The sequence below is a fragment of the Marmota marmota genome, unplaced genomic scaffold (assembly GCF_001458135.2).
Source record: "Marmota marmota marmota unplaced genomic scaffold, marMar, whole genome shotgun sequence".
Lineage (NCBI taxonomy): Eukaryota > Metazoa > Chordata > Mammalia > Rodentia > Sciuridae > Marmota > Marmota marmota.
Window position 1 is genome coordinate 10,264,073 of NW_026000108.1, and position 20,756 is coordinate 10,284,828.

Consider the following 20,756-nt stretch of genomic DNA (forward strand, 5'->3'; position numbering starts at 1 on the left):
GCCGTGGTCCCCGCAGCACTGCCGGGCGGCGCCGGGTGCCGCGTCACGGAGGAGCGGTTCGGCTTTGAGTCTGGGCAGCGTTTGTTACCGTCCTCCCAGTCGGTTTCGCGGTCAGGGACTGACAGAAGCAGAGCGTGACCTTAAGCGGCGCCGACCTAACTTTCTTCATTGCCAAAGTTTTCAAGGGTGAATACTATCTAAATTAACCGAAGTAACAGTTGATAGTTTATCTAAATTGACCCAAGTAACAGTTAACAGTTCTTGTTGAATCTCTGGTTCCTGGCAGAGAAAGAATGTGGCCTTTGGGATTGAAAATACGGAATTTCGGAATATTATACTTTTCCATGATTTACCTAATTTTGAGCAGCTATCTTTTGTGCCTCGGGTTCTTCATTTTTTAACTGAAAGGTTGTCACAGCCATGTGTAATTGTGTTCTTAAAGTCGTGGTGTGGAACACTAGCAGAACTTACACCATGATCCATACTTAACTGTAATCTGCTCTTAGACCAAAACACAGGCTCGCCACGGAGTGTAAGAGGTCACACAGCTTTCGTGTGGAATTTTAGAAGAGAACTTTGAATCATTTAGTAAGCGAAGGAAGGCCTCATACATGGAGTGATTTGTCCACAGCCCCTTTCTGAACTGTGGAGGGAGAGTGGTATATGTTCATGATTACATTAGCATTTAAGATATTTTTAAAGGTACTGTAGGTCAGCGGTGTTTAAAATTGTCTTGTGAGAAGCAGTAAGGGTATCACCATATTTACTGATTTTTAGTAACTGCACGGTCCACATTTCCATTGGCTGAATGTTAGCACAAAAATGTGAGAATATTAGCTTATTTTTATAGTAGAATTGCTAGCAACTCATACACACGCACAAACTGCTTTTAGACTTGCAGTGAATTTTCTATATGATGACTTAACTTTTCTTGTCGTAGGTTCTAAACTAGAATAATTTACTCTTGAAAATGAATGAACTTAATGGAGACTTGTATTAAGATTATTAAGAATAATTAAAGTCTATCATTGCTTATGGCAACATATCTCAGTGGATCCACCTATGGGTAACATCAGATAATTGCTTAACAATTTATGGATATTTAAGTGAAATAACACTTTAAAAGAAACTGCAACAACTGGAGCTAGATACCTTAAAAGTTGAGTACACAATGCAAAACAACAACAACAACAAAACACACATTTCCTATACTGCACCATCCCCAAAGATTTTTAATTCATAGAACAGTGTAATAATTCTAAACTTTATCATTAGCTACTTTTGTAGTAATATACCTTGTTTTGGTATGCAAATTTCACTCATAACTGGGATATTTTAATTAAGAAAGACCACTTAATTAAGAAAGACCTAGCAGAATATGGTTCCTTTAGGATTACGATGTAGGCTCTATCTTTAAGAATATTCAAAGTTCAATTCAAAGTTAATTTAAAAGTAAAAATTTTTTCTTCATCTTTGTCATGCATACAGTTCTCTAAAAGGAAAAAAATAAGTTCATGGTTCTATTTGAGTAATGGTTTTGAAATATTTATAATAGGTAAAATGGCAAAAACTTGCCCACCATGTAATAAGTATGATTTTATATAGTAAGATTTCAAATTTATTGCTTTTTGTAAGCTATTTAAACTATATTTTTCAGTTTTATATATTTCATTTTTTATGATCATAAATTCCTGGCTAAGGTCTAAAATTTAAACTTGAATTACAAGCTTTTTAAAGCCTATAATTTAAATAGAGATGTATCTTCCCTAGCCTCTTCTGAAACAATCGCCTTGGAGCAACCACCAGAGCAGTGGCTGGGGCACTGGAAGCATGTCCTGGGGAGCAGTGCATGGCAGAGATCATCGTAGAACTGGAAACATGGGAATTCCAGGAACCATGAATCAGATATCTCCATTGAAGAAACCATTCTCTGGTAATGTCATAGCACCACCGAAATTTACTCGCTCTACTCCATCACTGACTCCAAAATCTTGGATTGAAGATAATGTGTTCAGAACAGACAACAATAGTAATACACTCTTACCCTTACAGGTAAGAATGGTATGTAATTGGTCTTATTATTTCTAATGTTAATCTTTCGAAATAGGAAGTTGGGTGGCAGCAGCAGTTGTAGTGTATAGTAAAATTAGTAAATGGAAAAAAAAATAAAGTCCTAGCTTTTAAGCATATAGTTAGATGGAGAGATACATAGAGAAAATTGAGAATGTAAAACATTCTCTAAGCACACAATGGAAAATAAGCTGCTTAAAATGTAGAAAAATCTCATTTTTCTTAAATACTGATTGAAGCTTTTAATTGGCAGTTCTTTTAAAATAAGTAAATTTATTATTGTATAATCAAATTTTGTTTCTCCTATAACATAGTGAACCTAAAAAGTTCTGGAACTGTAGTGATTCATAGATTTGTCTATAATGAGCTGTCTGGATATTAGAATACATTGAATACAGCTTTAATTATGGCAAAATAATATCAAGAGTATTACATCTAATTCAAATTTGTCTTCACTTATCCAGTGACTGCATTTTCCAAAGTATGGCCTAATAGTTATAGTGATAAACAAGTTTTTTTTCCAAGCTAAAATTTTTTTGTTTATCATTTTTTTGTTGAATATTTTGTTGAAGTTCATTATGGCTATTTCAAATAAGATTTTATTTTCCCTAAAATCTTTAGAGAATTTAACAAAGATTTAAGAGAAAGAACTTTTGATTGTTTTTTGTTTCTTTTTTTTTCCTTTTTTTTTGGGGAGGGGGCGGATATGGGGAAGAAAATTGCTCATTTCTGATGAAAACTTCTATGCTATTGAAGGTGAGATCTAGTTTGCAGTTGCCAGCTTGGGGCTCAGATTCACTCCAAGATAGTTGGTGCACTGCAGCCGGAACATCCAGAATAGACCAGGTAGGCTGCACAGTGTATATTTTTCAGGATTTTGAGTCGAGTTTAGTATTTACATTATGAGTAGGATTTATCATTACTTTTCAAATATGCCTATTTAAGCATATGTTACAGGGCATTAAAGCAATTTACTTTTAAAGATCACCTTGATTTACTATTTAATATAGAATATTCATCTTTATATATAAAAGATTTGTAATCATTTTATATTTCTAAGGCGTAATAAAATTTGTTTCTGAATGAAAGAAGTTAATTATATACTCAAGAGCACCTGACTTTAAACATCAGTCAAACTAAATAGATTTTATGTCCTTTCAGGATTATTTGCAGCTAGGTACAAAATCTCATATTTACTTAACATCCAGCTTTATATTTTATGTTTTACAAAAATTTCCAGTAATTTTTTGTTCTGAAACCTGATATAGAGATTTCATATTTGAAATATATTATTGAGATATATTTCCGAAAAGGCCCTGTCTTAATTCAGTTTTTTACTTTCATAAAAATAAACTTTATGGTATAGTTATTTATTCTAAATTTTATTACTGTTCTTATATCCTTCAAGTGGTTACAGAATGCTGTCTTTCCTCCTGCAGTGTGAATTTGTACGTATACTGGGTAGCAGGTGATGAGGATTATTACAAGACATAGAAAGCTCCCTCCTTACATATGAGGATTCTTTTTCACAGAGCCCAAGTTTGATTGAGGTTAGATATGACATTATGTGAGTTAAGTGAATGGAGCTATTTTATCCTTAGCTAAGGCTCTTCCTCAGTTAATTTATCAAGAGATGACTTTGAGTAAGGACTGTATAAGCAGATTAATAATATATTTGTAAATAGCATTTTAATCTAAGGATTAGCACTAACTTCAATAATCAATCATTAGCAGTTGTTTAAGACAGGTCCTGTCTATATATAAAAGTTGTTCTGTAAGGATCTGTGCTCCGAAATAGTTATCCGATGTAATTTACAATTAATTTACTCATTAATATTAGCTATCCATCTATTCCTATTTCTTCTTCACTCTGGCCTAGTTAATCTATATTAGTGACATTTTTATGGTAGCACTTTTCTATTGTTCAAATGGAATACTAAATGCTTATGCGATGGTATATTAGGAAAATTAAAAATATTATTTTGGAAATATTCTTAGGAATAGACACAATTATTCTAAGTGTATGTGCAGAAGCAGTAGAATATGCATATGGTAGAAAGGGTCCTTGCAGGCAGAGGCAAAGGTTGAGAAGTTAGTTTATTGGAATGGTTTTCTTTGATAGGATGGGGCTAGACAGTAGATAGAGGTGATAACAAAAGGACATTCTTTAAACTGGACTCTGGGACTGCCACAGGACAAAGGCTATGTCCCTCCACTTAGACTTCAGTCTAAGCCACTCTGCTTTTACCAGTTTTATAACCTGGGGCTTTAGGTAAGTTCATTTTAGGAGACAGGAATTTAGTATTACATATATATATATTCTTTTGGCAAACTGCTGAGATATTAGTATCCCACATGGACTCAGAAGTGTGATATGATGAAGCTGAAGACCGTGGGAAAAAAAGAAGATAGTGGAAATTAAACTCAACTGGAAGGAAAGGAGGTCTGAAACCTGGGTTGTCTTCCTCTTCCTCAAAATCGTTACGACATTAAATATAACAGTTTATGGGTTTTCATGTCTCTGGGTCATAGATGCCTTATCTATAAAAGGAGGACCTTGAACTAGGCCATATGAAGCCTTTTCAGCCAGCTCTTATACATTCTTTGATCTGTTTTGCCATTTCATTTTCTCCTTGCTTCCTCACCCCAAACCCTGGCCTTTATTTTTAGAATGAGAGTCTTAGGTTCTTGCTGGGAAGGGTCTAAGGCATTTGTCTATGGCGGCGGTGGTAGCATATGACCTTTCTGTGAGTCTTAAAAGCAATGTTGTCTCATTTCATACTGGAAGGGTCCGTTTTATACTTAATTTGTTCTGTGTTTCCATCTTTCCATAAAAGGTTGAGGTATTTGAAGTTGAGGTTCTTAAAAATACTTCTGCATGGACTGGGGCTGTAGCTCAGTTGGTAGAGCATTTGCTTAGCATGTGTGAGGCGCTGGGTTCAATCCTCAGCACCACATACAAATAAATAAATAAAATAAAAGTATTGTGTCTGTCTACAACAAAAAAAAAATATTTAGGAAAAAAAACTGCTGCAGCTACAAACTGGAATTGGCATTTTAAAATATTGAGTGGTTCTTATTTGTTTTTCAAAATTAAAATCATAGAATATGCTTCATCACTTAAATATCTGAGGAGAGTATTTTCATTTATGACTTTTTGTCATATATGTCTTAATATAACATTTTTTGTTAAAAGTACGTTGTTATAAAACAACTTTTAAATTCTTCAAACTTAACCTGATAAAGTGAATATATTAAAATATAGAACTTAAGTCTTAATTCTTGTAGTTGAACACTTCAGACCTTACTTACATCAAGATCTGAACATATTAAATTCAATGAATTGAAAAAAAGTTTCATAAGTTGATTTTATTTATTAGTAAGTAAAATTTTGTGGGTTGGTCTTAAGATTTTTTAATGAAAAAGCTTCAGATTTAAAACTTTTTAGAAAGCAAATGTAAATAGTTACACACATTAATTTTAAAATGTTTACTACATATTTCTGGGAATTCTTTTGGGCTAAGAATTTCTTAACTATAGTTACTCTTGCAGGAAATCACATTTCTAAATTATAATTTAGAATTATAAATCACATTTCTAAATTATTTTAAAATGGAATTTCCAAGTAGAAGTTAATGTTATACTATATTTATTCAATAATACTTGGACATTTTAAGCCACAAAGTAAATATCCTTTTAACTGAGGTTTTTTATTACTTACAAGTTTATATATGGCATATCACGGTAAACAAAGCACTATCTTGCAATTGTAATTCTATGAAGCCTATAAAGGCATGTTGGCCTGTTCCCTAGCCTGTTTCTTAACTCTGGAGATTATCAATTCTGCATTTTTCCTCTATGTCACATAAATAAATTTGAATTAATTGGAATTTTTGACCAATATTTAATACTGAAGATATAACAATATTATGATGTCACAATTTGGAGTTTTTTCTCAGAAAAATAAATTATGTGACTCTTTGTTCACCTTTATGAAAATCAGTATGTAACTGCACACCAAGTTTAGTATTTCATCTAAGAAAGCATTCTTTAAGTTGTAATTTGGTTGTAGATTCTCTGTTGAAGGAACCACTGAGCTCTAGATAAAGGGCAGAGGGGTGGGAAGGGAAGGGAGAGGGCATGAGGTTAGAAATGATGGTGGAATATGATGGACATTATTATCCAAAATACACGTATGAAGACACGAATTGGTGTGAATATACTATGTGTACAACCAGAGATATGAAAAATTGTGCTCTATATGTGTAATAAGAATTGTAATGCATCCTGTTGTCATATATAAATTAAAAAATTAATTAAAAATAAAGTTGTGATTAGGGCACAGGTGTTCATACTCACATATTGATTGAATATGAAAGAGAATGGGCTCTTATATATGTGCTTAGGTAATAGATGCTTGCTTTTTAATGTTTCTTATCCTGTGTTTAATCTTTTATTGTACTTGCAATATTTTCTTACTTGTTTTACTAATTTTTAATATCAATATTTTTAATTTCCTTTGTGCTTTTTATGTGATTTAGCAGTTTTATGAGTTGACACACATTAGTAAATCTAGTTTTCCACTTACTATTATATTAAAACACTTTCCATTATGTTCAGCATTCTTTTAAAATTATTTTTCTCTAATATCCAAAGTTGGGTTGTTTCTTTTTTTTAAATTTATTTATTCTAATTAGGTATATATGAGAGCAGAATGTATTTTGATTGATTGTACATTTGTTTTACTAATTTTTTTGATCCTTGTTGGTACTAGAATAAGTTCAGTAGAGTTTGGCCTTTTAAAATTTTCAAAAAATATTTTTATTTTTCAGAGTGACTACCACAGTACTTTATTGAAATTCACTTTGTTGAGTGAGGTTCAGAGTAAATAAAGTTAGTTCAAGAAATATTATGTTCATTGTGCTTGTACTAGTGTCTTAATTACACTTGGGATAGATGGAGGAAAAATAACTATTCTTGCCTTTGAGAAAATAAGAGCCTAGTTAGATGAATAAAGCATCTGTGTGGAACAACTGAAAATGATGAGAGTTTATGAGACTGCATGCTACATGGTGTGGTAAAGCAGTGTAGGAGGTCATCTACCACTAATTCTGTATGGTTCACTAGCATTGTGTAATTAGGAATGTATAATAAATGTATACTTAAAATTGGGGAAAGCATTAGCACAACTTTGTTTTTCTAATTAAAGTATATAGAAACACAAATATTGAAAATATAATAATAGCTCATCTTTCTGCTGTACAGAATAATGCATATTTAGATATCTGTCCTATCAGTAGATAAAAGGATGTAGGGTTTTTCTATGTTCATCTCCTTTTTCTTTGGGAGAATACTTCATTTTCAAGAGGAAAAGTTTCTACTTGGCTACTTTTTTTGAAATAATAGAGTTTTGAATATATCAAAGCAAAAGAAAATATTACATCAAAAGTTCCCTTTGAATTAAGTTTGAGTTCCTTTGTCATGCCAATGTAATGTCATACTTGGACCGCCTTGATTTTAGTATTTGTAATTCTTTCTTGGGTCATCTTCAACATCAGGATTACTTAGTTCTTTTCTGAGTTTTCCAGCCTAGGAATTCATTGATGGTCCAATAAGTGCTATGGCTAATACCTAAATAAAAAATATTAAAAATGATAAAATAACTATTAGACTACAAGAGGTACTTTTTCATCAGTATGTTTTAGTATTTTTGCTGTTTGTTATTGTAGGATTGAGTTTACAATCAGTTTCTAAAACCCCATTTAATTGATTCCTTGCCAGGTAATTTGCATATTTTAAAATAGGTTGGGTATAAACTTTTCCTTGAAGATTTTTATTTTTATTAAGTATTTTGGCAGTTTTTAAATAATCATAATAAATGGAAGTCCCATTGCTATAATTGTCCATATTTATTATTAAATATAAGTATTGGTATATTCATGGTTCCTTTAAACCTACATCAGAGCTTTTTATTTTAACTAATGGTTTTTGCATGAATACAAATATTTTAATACCTTATTTTAAAATAATATATTTATTTTTAAATTTTATTTTATTTTTAAACATATTTGTTTTATAGCCAGATTTCTTCCTGGTTTTCCAGAAGTCAGATTTTAATCCTCAGTTTACTTAATGGGATTTTCTCTATCTTTTGCATAGGAACCTCTAAACTTCATTAAATTTAAAAGGTGATTTTGAGATGCCATGACTTATTTGCTTACTCTAGGCTATAAAATGATATGGGATGTAGCTGATGCTTAATAAAGTATAAGCTAATAATTTTAAAACAGCTTTGCTGTTTATTTTCCTAAAGTGGGCATTTGGTTCATATTCAAAGACTTCAGATAAAAATGGAAATAAGGGATCATGTAATAAGTGGGCATTTCACTATTTTCTTTGGATATAAGTTTCAAGCTAAAGTTATTAATATATCAACTTTTTTAGTGACAACTATTAGAGTTGATCACATAGTGGTTGCTTAAGCATTTTCACTTTGTTGCCTTAAATTTTGTTAATGTCCCATTGACAATGTATGTGGAATTATTTCAGTAATTTTACAGTGCTCTAGATTAAGACCACACACCTTGCAATAGAAGGAGGAGGCACCTCCCACTCTCAAACAGAAAAAGAGAAATCAATATTGTTTGGGTGATATTAATAATCACCATTAATTAAGGTCATAGATTGACTGAAAATGGGGATAAGTTGAATTTGTTCAAAATTTTCAACCTTAAACAATAGCTTTGAACTCTACAGTACATTTTCTTTCCAAAAATTTAGAGTAAGTCGAATATATGATATTTTAAAGTATTTATAATGTACTCTTAGAACCTATATGATATATCATTCAATTTTTTTCCTTAATTATATTAACATTAATTTTTATCATGATGGTTTATATTTTATAACTATTTTAAAAATATCTTAAAACATCAAATATATTAATAGCACTTAATCTTCCAGTGGGTAATTGTAAATTTGGGTTGGATGGCAAGGCTACATTAATATGATACTTGTTTCAACTTAGCCAGTTAACATCTGACTACCTATTCCATTAAGGATTCTAAGAAGGTTCATAGTCCTGTATAATTATAATTTAAAAAGTATAATCTTTGCCCTCATAGAACTCTACTTATACATTTTTATAAAGTTTTTTTATGGTAAAAGAAAGTAGTATTTATTTAATAGACATTTGAGAGCTAACAGAGTTCTGTATTTAGAATGTCTCTAGACTTAATTAACATAGAAGTTGAATTAACTTATAGTATAGTGGAAGCACAAAAGATGGAAATATTTGGAGATATTCCTAAAATTGTAGGTCATTTTTTGCCCAAAGGCAATCCTGTCTCTATTCCAGTTGTATTTCATTTATTGTTATATGATTGAGTCTTTTCTATAATTTTTAAAATAAACTTTTAGGTATCATCTAGTCTGACATGATTATTTTCTACAAGAACCAGAGGCTTAATAATTTAGAAGAGAGCACAGGACTCTTTCTCATTTATAGCTATAAGCCAGCAGCATGGGTACACCTGAGAACTTGTTAGAAATATAAATTCTCAGGTGCTACTCCAAATCTACTGATCCACACTCCATTGATGTGTCCCAGCAAACTGTGTTAACCAGCCTTCCAGATAATTCAAGTTTTGGAAGCAATGTTATAGCTCATTGATTCTCTGTACCTGTTTCACCAACAAGGTCACTGTTCCAGTGAACAGCTGTCACACTGCCTATTCCTTAGGGGTCTTTCAGTAAAAATCAGTAATGGGGACTGATAGAGTTCATTCACTCTAGTGATAAAGCTGGAATAACCCTTGCTGTCCAGCTTTCTTGTCATCATTCAGTGTTACTTTTTTCCCTTTCTAATTCCTTGACAGAACCTTGTTTAGTCTACAATACTCACTCTGGCCCCCTAGTTTTAAAAAGTTTACAACCTTAATTTAAACATAAAAGTAGAGTAAATAAATGAACATATTCTTAAGAAAGCTTTTTATGTTTTTCTTTGCTTCTGTGTTCAGAATCTTCTCTGGATTGTAGACCCCTTTGAAAAAGTATAAAACTTGTCTTGAGAAAAAAATATACATACATGTATGTACATTGAATATAATCCCAGAGATTCTGTACTAGTCTCAAACTGTATGGATCCAAGTTGAGAAATACCTAACTTTGATTTCTGGAGAAAGAGGTTTCTTTTTCCCCAACTTAATTTTTTGATTCTTCCCTGTTTTCTGTGGGAATCATTTGTTGAGAATTTAAAATGGCCTATCATGTCTCCTCCATATTTATACACACACACACACACACAGAGGAGTGGGTGGGGGATGGCACTGACATATTTTAGGAAAAGACTCCCAGGCTATTTGGAGGGCATGGGCTACAACTTGCTGTGGTATTTTCTGAAATATATTTTTTCATGGACATTGAGTACGTGTTGAGCAGAGTACAGTATAAATTCATGGGCGGTAAAAAAATCAAATTCCTTCTAATAAGCAAAGGGACTAGGTATTTAGCAAACAAGGCTTCTGACAATGCAGAAAATTTTGTTCTGAGATTTGGTGAAGTGGAAAACTTAGCTGAAAGTTCTTTTACTCTTCAGACCTGCCACCTTTGCAAGGTAGTTGGGAAAGGTAGGATTGCCACACGGAGAGACCAATATGGGAGGGAGCACAATGGAGGGCACAATTTGAATATTCTAAACATTAGACTTTGTTCTGATATTAGTATCTCATGCTTATGATTGTTAATGTATATAATGCTTATGCATTTATTGTTATGAAATTCAGATGTCTTAAATAATATAAAATGTCTGATAGATGTTTAAAGTACGGTGCAATTATGGAATTAAATCCTTTTCTCTCAGATATTTATTTTCTAAGTTCTAGTGTCTGTCGTCTTAGATATGTGAGAAAAGTTTAGAAGTTAAACTATTAAAAATGCTCTTTGTGTGTATAGTATTTAAAGAATCTTTATAGAGAATGATAAAAGAAATTATTTTACTGTATTGCATTAATATTGCCAATATAATTAGATTATTTTTGATATGATACTTTGGAGATTAATAAATTGAAAATAGTTGTCCTTCAGTAAGGGATATTGTAGTTCTTGAGATTCTTAGTTATTGATATTTTCTTGAGATACAGTTGCTTAGTAATAATAATCAGATGTCCTATTATATATAAGAGAATTTACATAGTATTTTTAACAGTTATTTGAAAAAAATTGCATACATAGTAAGTCTATTTTTTTTCTTCTCTTCTAGGATCGAAGTAGAATGTATGACAGTTTAAATATGCACTCTTTGGAAAATTCCCTCATTGATATTATGAGAGCAGAGCATGATCCCCTTAAGGGTAGGTGACTTTTTGAAACAAAAATTGTATATTACGTATCAATTTTTATGTTTATTTTACCAGTTTTTATAGGAAAATAAGCACTAAACTCATCTGTCAACTAATTGTTAATAGTGTCTGAAAAAAGTATTGTTTTATAACTATTTGTATAATGAAAATGTATCTTACATTTCTTTATATAACAGTTCTCATTGCACTTTATCTTAATGATGAAAATCTTGCAAATCATGTCAACTTGAGTGAAGAGAGGCAGGTTAAGTTGTGTATTGCTACGTAACAAATTATCCTTTATTACCTTACACATTTTCAGTGGGTCAGGAGTACAGCAGCAGCTTAACTGATTAGTTCTGGCTCAGAATTTCTCATGGAATCAAAATCATTTTAATTCTTTAAAGCTAATTAAGAATTCACTTAAAAGATTTAGCCTCAAACTCCAGAACTTCAGTGTTGGCATCGAGGTTGTTAGCTACTAAGCATATAATACTGATCAACTATCTAATCATTTTGCTCTGCTAACTGGATTTTGCTTGTAGAGGATTCTTTTTTTTTTTGTCTTTCTGATTCTTTCTTTTTAAGGAGCTTGGAAAGCTGAGGGGTCATTAGTGGTTGCTGATGATGTAGTTCTCTATTCAACTGATATAGTTACACTTTGTTTTTTTGTTTGTTTTGTTTCTCATCAAAATTCAGTGTAGTTTTTTGAGTATCTATATGGAATCTCGTTCTCCTCACTGTTAGGCTGACAGTTCAGTGGTGTTTGTCTTGGGTCTGCTATTTGAATAGAATCTAACAACTCGTGATTTAAAAAGCCCTGTTTTTTTCCTTGTCTTTAGAAAGAAAACTCTTTAAGAAGTTCTAGACAAATCAAAGATTATTGTTACTGGATGATGAAAGGTTTTCATTGTTATTTCTTCCCACCTTTTAAAAGGGTTTTGAAGATGTTAGAGAAAACAGTCATTGCTTCACTATTAATTATTTCAGTATTTTTTTTCTTTTTTCTAGCCTGGGTAATTATAAAAGTGGAGGTCAGATCTAGAGAGGAACTTGAGAAAGGAAATGTAAGCAGCAAAAGGTGAACAATAATAATTTTTTAAAAATCTGAAGCGATTTCCAATTTTTTTGTTAAAAAAATTGTCTTTGTAAGAAGAAAAATATGCCCACCACCACCTTTAGGAGTCTGGAGTCATCATGGTGATAAATTTGTTTCTGATTGGAGTACATTATGTTCCACATGTATTATGGCAACAAAAAAAGAATAAAAATTAAGAAACCTTCCCTACATAGAGAAATAAGACTAGTACTTCACAGTTGCCATCATATACATACTTAAAATTACTCCCTGAGTGCTGCTCTAAAAATGTTTTTTCTTCCTTTTCTTTCTAGTACAACTTCGCTGCTTCCTGCAATGATCATATTGTGTATTTACACACACACACACACACACACACAAACATTTGTGTCACTACAGTTTTTGAGTTGGACCTCAATAGAATCTGAAAAGCAAGATGATGTCAAATGGAAGAAACCAGCCAGGGTTAACCCATAAATCTGTTTTTCTTATTTTTTCCCCATTCCTGATCTTTAGAATAATGTTCACCTTTATCCCATCTCTTCAGAAAATCTTAACCTTCATTTAATACAAAATAATTATTTACCCCCAGGTACAAAATTAGTATTTTATCCTTTTAAAGTGCTTTTTAAAAAGTTAGTCATTTTTGCTAGGCTTGGGGGTGCACATCTATAATCTCAGCTACACATAAGACAGAGACAGGAGGATTATAAATTTGTGACCAATCTCAGCAGTTTTCCAAGACCTTAAAATATTAGGTTAGTTAGAGATGTAGCTCAGTGGTAGAGTGCCTCTGGGTTCAATCCTCAGTACCATAAAAACAAAACAAAACCACCATTTTCTTCAACTTTCTTATGGGATCTAATGGAAAAGAAGAAAATAGGTGAATTTTTAAAATGAGTTTCTTCTTTTTCTTTGTATTAATGGTGGATATTTCTAGAAAATTGTGGACTTGAGTAATGAGATATTATATTAGTTATCTGTTGCTGCAAAATAAATCACCCCCAAAATTAGCATCTAAAGCAACATCTCACACAATTTCTGTAGGTTAGAATTTGGGAGGAGTTTGACTGATTAGTTCTTGATAAGGATCTCTTTTGAGGTAGAAATCAAGAAATTACCTGAGCTTTGACTGCAGGCTTCACTGAGCTCTGGAGGATTCCAGCTAAGACTACATTCACGTAGCTGGCAAATTAGTATACAATGTTGGTAGAAGAACTCAGTTCACTGCCAGGTAGATGTTTCCACAGGACTGCTAAAGTTTCCTTATAACACTCCTTCTGAGTGAGTGATAGAGCACAAAGTAATGGCCTCAAAGTCTTACAACATCATTTCGTGAATAGTTGGTAGCTCAAGAGATTGTGAATGCTAGAAGGCAAGAGCAGTGGGTACCATCATGGAAGCTGCTTATTACTGAGTTAAAGAACTGTAAAATTGCATTCTGGTCAAGGTGAGAGTTGGTGTCAACAGGAAGGAAAACAGTTAAGGAGATCTATAGAATGCAAAGAAAATAGCAGGTTATTGACCTGAGAACTGAGTGATTGTACTAATGGAAACACCTTCTCATCCCCACTTAAAGGCTAAAATGCTTCTCTGCAGTTTATTTTCATTTTCCTATACTTTGATGGTTTTTGCAGGTCAGTAGTTAACCTCACTGGTTTATTAGTAAGGTTTGTATGGTCTAGTATAGCAGGTGGAAAGGTTCTAATTTTTTGGCCATGTGCAAATGTGAAGCCAAAGATTGAACTCTGAATGAACTTTATTCTACTAAATGTACCTACTTTTGCACCAGTTGTTAGCTATCCATCGTGTAAAGCAGACATGGTGTCTGCCTTTGGGGAATGTATAGCCTACTGGGGAAAGAAACACAGATCTTACACAAACACAGAAGAGAATGTTGGAAATAACTGTGGAAGGAGGCAATAAAGTGCTTAGAAGGCAATAAGTGGAAGCACCTGATTTAGATGTAAGGTTAAAGGAAGCTGAAGCCTGAGCAGCACAATGATGGAAAAATATTGGGAAATGTCAACTACACAAAGGATCCAGCATGTGCAAAAGCATGGCTGAGATTGCCACATTTGAGGAACTGAAAGGCAGCTAGCTAGTCCTGGTTTAGCTTAATGTTTAGGGGTGCCTGATGCTGATTGGGTATAACCTGCTCAGTTAGCACTTCACATGCTGCTGTCTTTTGCTCTGGATTGAACTAATGGCACTGACGGATCTGCTTTGTTTATTCTGCAGTGGTTTCTCTCTATTAACTGTTTTCTGTTGAACTGGCCTGATTCTAGGTGAAATATTTTTTCTTTTCAAAGGAAAAATAAGCATGGGGTCTTTTAATAGTTAAAAAGTCATGTTTTGCCAAGTACAGTTAAGTAATTTTGTAGTTTAATATTTAATAAATACTTATTTTAAATAATTTGTGATCTTTTTATGTGTGAGTTAGTTCATTCCTCTTTAAACAAAAGAACAAAACAGATCATTGTTAAGCTCTCTTCTCTCCTGCCCCCAGCACTTTGTTCAAAGGTCTTACTGTGTGAGCATTTTTACCAAACTTGCTTATGCCCTCCCCCAAATTATAAGGACAAAAATTTTAATTTCAGCCCATGAAAGTTGATTTGAAAACTGTAGGAGGAAATACAATTTATGTAACAGTTCTTGAGAAGATCTGTCTCAGCAGATCATAATGTCTTTACCAATGTTCCCTAAACAATTAAAGGAAATTCAGGAAAAGGGATTTAGAATGTGATTTTTTTATGTCAACAAATGTTTAGAAGTGGGTGCTTCTAAAACATTCCACTTACCATGAGTCTTTATATGTCTAGTATCATTTTCATTAAGTACTGATTGTTAAATCCTATTTTTAAGACTCTTTAAGTAAGAACCTCTGCCTGTTTTAGGGACATTATTAACTCCTGAGAAAGTGAGGAATTGTTGCTTCAAGGTTCCATGTGGTGGTAGTACCAAATTTTGCTACTTTTCTTTCAATTTCCTGCTGTTTCTCTCAGTTGGCCATGTAAGATGGAAGTACAGGTCACAAAATAACTTGCATGAATTTCTAAGTCTCCTGTATGAAAACTTGCATTTTAGAGCTTAAAAACTTTTGAGCTGGACAGTCGTTCTTAAACTCTGTCCTAGACACTGTGTATGGCATGTTTTGTAAAGAGCACATTTAGAGAAGCTGGTATAAAGAAGAGCAAGGACAAAGAAATCTATGAAGTATTTTGAAAAGTTTTAATATATCAATTAAAAGACAGCAAAGTGCAAAATAGAACAAATACCAATGATGTAAAGCAGTTATGTTGACTTCCTCTCACAAGGCCTTGCCTTATTCCCTCTGACAGATGATTTTTCCAAACTGAGTTTTATTTTCTTCAGGTACCTGTTTCTTGGAGTCAAAATTTTCACAGTTGCCAGGAAAAAAAAAAAAAGTATAGAACAAAATCACAAATACAGGTTGAGCATCCTTAATCCAAAAATCCAGAATGCTCCAAAATCTCATAAACTTTTTGAGAGCCAAATGGAAAATTTCATATCTGACCCCGTGACATGTTGCAATCACAATGCAGACACACCAAAAATATTGTGTAAAATTGCCTTCAGGCTATGTGTATAAAGTATATATGAAACACAAATGAATTTCATATTTAGACTTGAATCCCATTCCCAAGAGAACTCATTTTGTAAATGTAAATATTCTAAAATCCAACAAAGGAAAAATCCAAAATCTAAACACTTCTGGTCCCAACCATTTTAACCTGTACTTGAGTGTTCCTTCAAAAAAGATAGTTTTACAAAAAAGTAGTAAAATTTACATATTCTTTTCTCTTATAATTTTTGTTTTTCCTGTGAACCACTGGCTTTATCAAAATAAGAAAAAAATTCAGTAATTTTAAAATAAATTAGATTTATATAGGAGCTATATACATTTTACTATGTATTTTGATATTGCGATGAATGTGTTCTTACAATATACATAGAATCTTGTTACTTTTACCTTCTAGCTGTTCAGAATTAAGTTCATCTTAAAGTACATTTACATGAATTTAACTCTTTTCATCAGAATATCTACAGACTAAAAAGGAAATTATGAAAATGTGGTTGTAGAAGTTCTCATTTTAGAAAACTTATTTGAAATATGGTATCATGAGTAGGAATTTTTAAGTTTTATTTCTTTTTAGGGTAGCTATCCTTATTAACAATAATATTATTAAATTTGACAACATAGTGAAGCCATTATATCTTCAGGCATCTTTGAATATTTAGATAAATGTTCATTTGAATTATGACAGATTACAATTTAATTTTTCAAAACTAAAACCTGCCAGACAGAAACTATGGTGAATTTTCTTAAAATCACATTAATTCAGAATACATATGTGCTTACTGCAAGTTGCTTCTTCCCCACAATGCATCTTCTTATGATTTTAGACATGTAAAGTTTATGTATCTTATCTTTAAATGGAAAATAACAAGAAGAATCTTCCTCATAATTTTCAGTGATAAAATCAAGTTCTTCGGATGATTAGGCCTATGAATTCTAGCTGCTTAAAGTATTTAAAAGAGTACCCAAGAATCTTTCCTTTAAAGTGTAGCATTGAATCCTTTTTTCAACATTTGTTTTGTTTTCTTATTACCAAAAGTGGTATTTATACATTAAAGAAAATTTGTAAACACCAGAAAAAGATGAATTTTAAAATCATCAGTAATTCTGCAAACTAAAATAGCCACAATCAATATTTTTTAATTTAATTGATTTTTTAAAATACATGACAGCAGAATGCATTATAATTCTTATTACACATATATGCCACAATTTTTTCATATCTCTATATATAAAGTAGGTTGACACCCAATTCGGGTCTTCTTACATGAACTTTGGATAATGATGTCCATCACATTTTACCATCCTTGCTAATCCCCTGGCTCCTTCCTTTCCCTCCCACTCCTCTTCCCTATCTAGAATTCATCTATTCCTCCCATGCTCTCCCTCCCTACCCCACTATAAGTTAGCCTCCTGATATCAGAGAAAACATTTGGCATTTGTTTTGGGGGGGATTGGCTAACTTCACTTAGCATTATCTTCTCCAAAGCCATCCATTTGCTTGCAAATGCCATGATTTTATTCTCTTTTATTGTTGAGTAAAATTCCATGGGGTATATATGGCAGCTATTATGAAGACAAACAATAAGTGTTGGCAAGGATGTGGGGGGAAAGTACACTCATATATTGCTAGTGGGACTGCACATTGGTGCAGCCAATATGGAAAGCAGTATGAGATTCCTTGGATATCTGAGAATGGAACCACCATTTGACCCAGCTATCCCTCTTCTCAGACTATACCCAAGGGACTTAAAAATAGCATACTACAGGGACACAGTCACATCAATGTTTATAGCAGCACAATTCACAATAGCTAAATTGTGGAGCCAACCTAGATGCCTTTCAGTAGATGAATGGGTAAAAAAAAAATGTGGTATATATACACAAAGGAATTTTTAAAATATTATTTTACTTCTAGGTGAACACATACTTTTATTTTACTTTATTTATATATGGTGTTGAAGATCAAACCCAGGGTCTCAAGCATGCTAAGCAAGGGCTCTACAGCTGAGCCACAACCCCAGTCCCACAGTCAGTATTTTGATGTATAATTTTTCCAATCTTTTTCTATATGTAATTTGAAATATTTGAAATTTTCTTTACCCTCCCCCAAACCTGGTTAACTTTTTTCAAAAATCAGTTTAAAAGTACATGTATGTAGATTTAAAAGTCAAATAGTTCCACAGGCTTATAATTTTAAAAAATGTATATATAAATGGTCTCATTTTTCTAACCCTCTTATGACTCCTGTTTCTTAGAGGTAGCCACTTTGAAACTTTTTTTTTTTTTTTAACTCATTCTTCATGTAATTGTGAATAATCTGTATTCTTATATTTCAAATATTTCGTGTTGATAATAACACATCACCCAATTCTTCCTCTTATTCTATTCTCTAAAAATTATTATAAAAGTATTTTGTTTAACTTAAGGATTATATTACTGAGAATAATGCAAATAATATTCATAAATGAACCTCGTATATATTGTACTATAATATATCATTTTCTTTTTCATATAACATTGCTTTTTCAGAAATTAATCATAATGCTTTTCTGGTTGGTTTGCTTAGTTTTCTAAATACTTAGCTCTAATTTTATTCCAAAATTTATCTGTAAAACTCTTTCAGTTCATGCAAGTACAGCAAATCATCTTTCAGATTGACTTTTTTTCCAGCTTCTAGAGGCATCCTTCTCATAGTCCCCTCTTTAGCTGTCATTTGGGAACTTCCATATTCCTAGGAATCCCTTTGTCCTTCCTGTGGAATCCAGATCCTGATCTCCATATTCTTTTCTTAATGGCTTATCTCTTTTTTTTTTTTTTTGGGGGGGGGGGGGGCTTGTCTTCCAGTATCTTCTGCTGATGGGACAAAAAATTTGAGCCTTTATATAAATAAAAACATATTTATTATACCTATGTAAGATGATAGACTAGCATGGAATTGTATATTAGCAATTTAGAATTTTAAAGGCACTAATTCATTTTCTTTTAACTTCAGGGTTGCTAGCCATATGATGCTACTCTGAAACCTGTTTGTTTATATGATTGTCTTGTTTTTAATTTTCTTTTTTTTTTCTTTCTGAGAGCTTTTAGGATCTTTTCATGCCTGAATTTTAAGATCATGAAATGTGGGTCTTGAGGTGCATATGTGCCTGCATGCCTCCTTCATTTCATTTGTTATTGAGCTGCACATTAATTTGGATGCTTTTAATGAAGATACTCATATTTCTTTGATAATATCTCCCCTTTTTGAAATATTATTTCTTTTTAGAATTCCTTTTTTCAAATGTTGAATCTCTATACCATCATTTATTTTTATTGTTTTACCTTTTAATTTGCTTTTGAAGAAGTATCCTTATCTCTCATATTTCAACTATTGAGTTTTAAATTTAAAACTTTTTGCTAATTTTTAAGATTCTGTCTTAAAATAATTCTTGTGACTTTCCTACCATGTCCTTATTTTTATACATTAAATTTGTGCTTTTTCTCTGGAGTATATTGTAGTATTTAAGTATTATCTTTCCATTTTATTGTGTTGTCTGTGCTTCCTCTGATTTCCTCTTTTCTAGTTTTTTTCCCCCTCATGTTGGAGACTTTCATCAAATATCTCATAACTCTTTACTGTCCATTCATATTATTTAAAAGTAAAATACAAACTTAGGATTGAAAGCTCTGTGTGTTTACTTGGGTAAACATTTGCATTTATAGGTGAGACCCTCAAATAGTCTGTCTCTGGGCCTGTCTATGTGGTCAGGGTAGTGATCTGGATGTGTTTCTTCTGTCTTCTGACTGGGAATTACAGGCTAGTTACTGGCCCTCTTAGAAGAACCAAAAAGTCGACTGTGTGTTTCTCTGATTCTTTTAAAAATTAACAAGCAGTTACCAACTTTACTGCTTTCCTGTTTCCACCCTGTATCTATCATCAATGGTAACCTGAGCATCTTATGCTTGAGCCTCTCCAGGTATCTGCTATGGTAAATGGCTTATTTCTTGATGGCTTTTCCTATACACACACTGGTTTAGGTTTGTGGCTTCAATGATTTCTGGTCTACAATGTCAGTTACTACTTAACGATTCATATTTACAGCTTACCAAAATGTGTTACCTGGTTCTTCTGAAATCCTGTACGGTTGTTTGTCCTGATGGAGTTATACTTAAGTTATATTTAAGTTAATTTTCTTAACTGTCTTTTTAGAGATTTCAGAAAGCAAAAGTAGTAAGCACATGTGTTTGTTCTTTCATCATCAGTAGGAAATCTCTGTAATCCCTAATCAGTATGTACTTTGTCAGTGAGAACTCCCTTACACACCTAACATGAGTAGATTATATTTTGTTAAAGATTTTTAGGGAATCATTCCTTTTTAATCAAAAGATTTTTAGGGAATCATTCCTTTTTAATCAGAGTTCTTTATCATTTATTTTAGGTACATTAATTTGTTATAGGTTAATATTATTTAAAAGATTATTAATATCTTTCAGATGACACTCTGATTGAAACAATGATCATACCTGTTTTTACTTTGCCTTGAACTAGCATATATCATAATGCAAGGCAAACAGGAACAGCTCAATAAATTATTGGTTAAATGAGTAATCATTTGTCTTTATAATTCATTTTTCTTCATAAATGCATGTTTAGAGCATTTAAAATAGATCATATATATTATCCATG

The 20,756-nt window shown here is 32.2% G+C and overlaps 1 protein-coding gene across 9 annotated transcripts in view; it reads left to right on the plus strand.

The window, feature by feature from the left end:
- Cpeb2 (cytoplasmic polyadenylation element binding protein 2) overlaps positions 1-20,756 on the plus strand; it is a 70,748-nt gene that overhangs the window by 1,517 nt on the left and 48,475 nt on the right. Inside the window, exons 2-4 of one of the 9 annotated variants that reach the window (XM_048784200.1) lie at positions 1,771-2,061; positions 2,827-2,916; positions 11,330-11,420. In XM_048784200.1, coding sequence (XP_048640157.1) covers positions 1,831-2,061; positions 2,827-2,916; positions 11,330-11,420 — 412 coding nt within the window. In that variant the 5' untranslated portion in view covers positions 1,771-1,830. Of the gene's footprint in view, positions 1-20; positions 2,062-2,826; positions 2,917-11,329; positions 11,421-20,756 lie in introns of those variants that run through there. The other 8 variants (XM_048784202.1, XM_048784201.1, XM_015481968.2 and 5 more) reach the window with 8 other exon arrangements.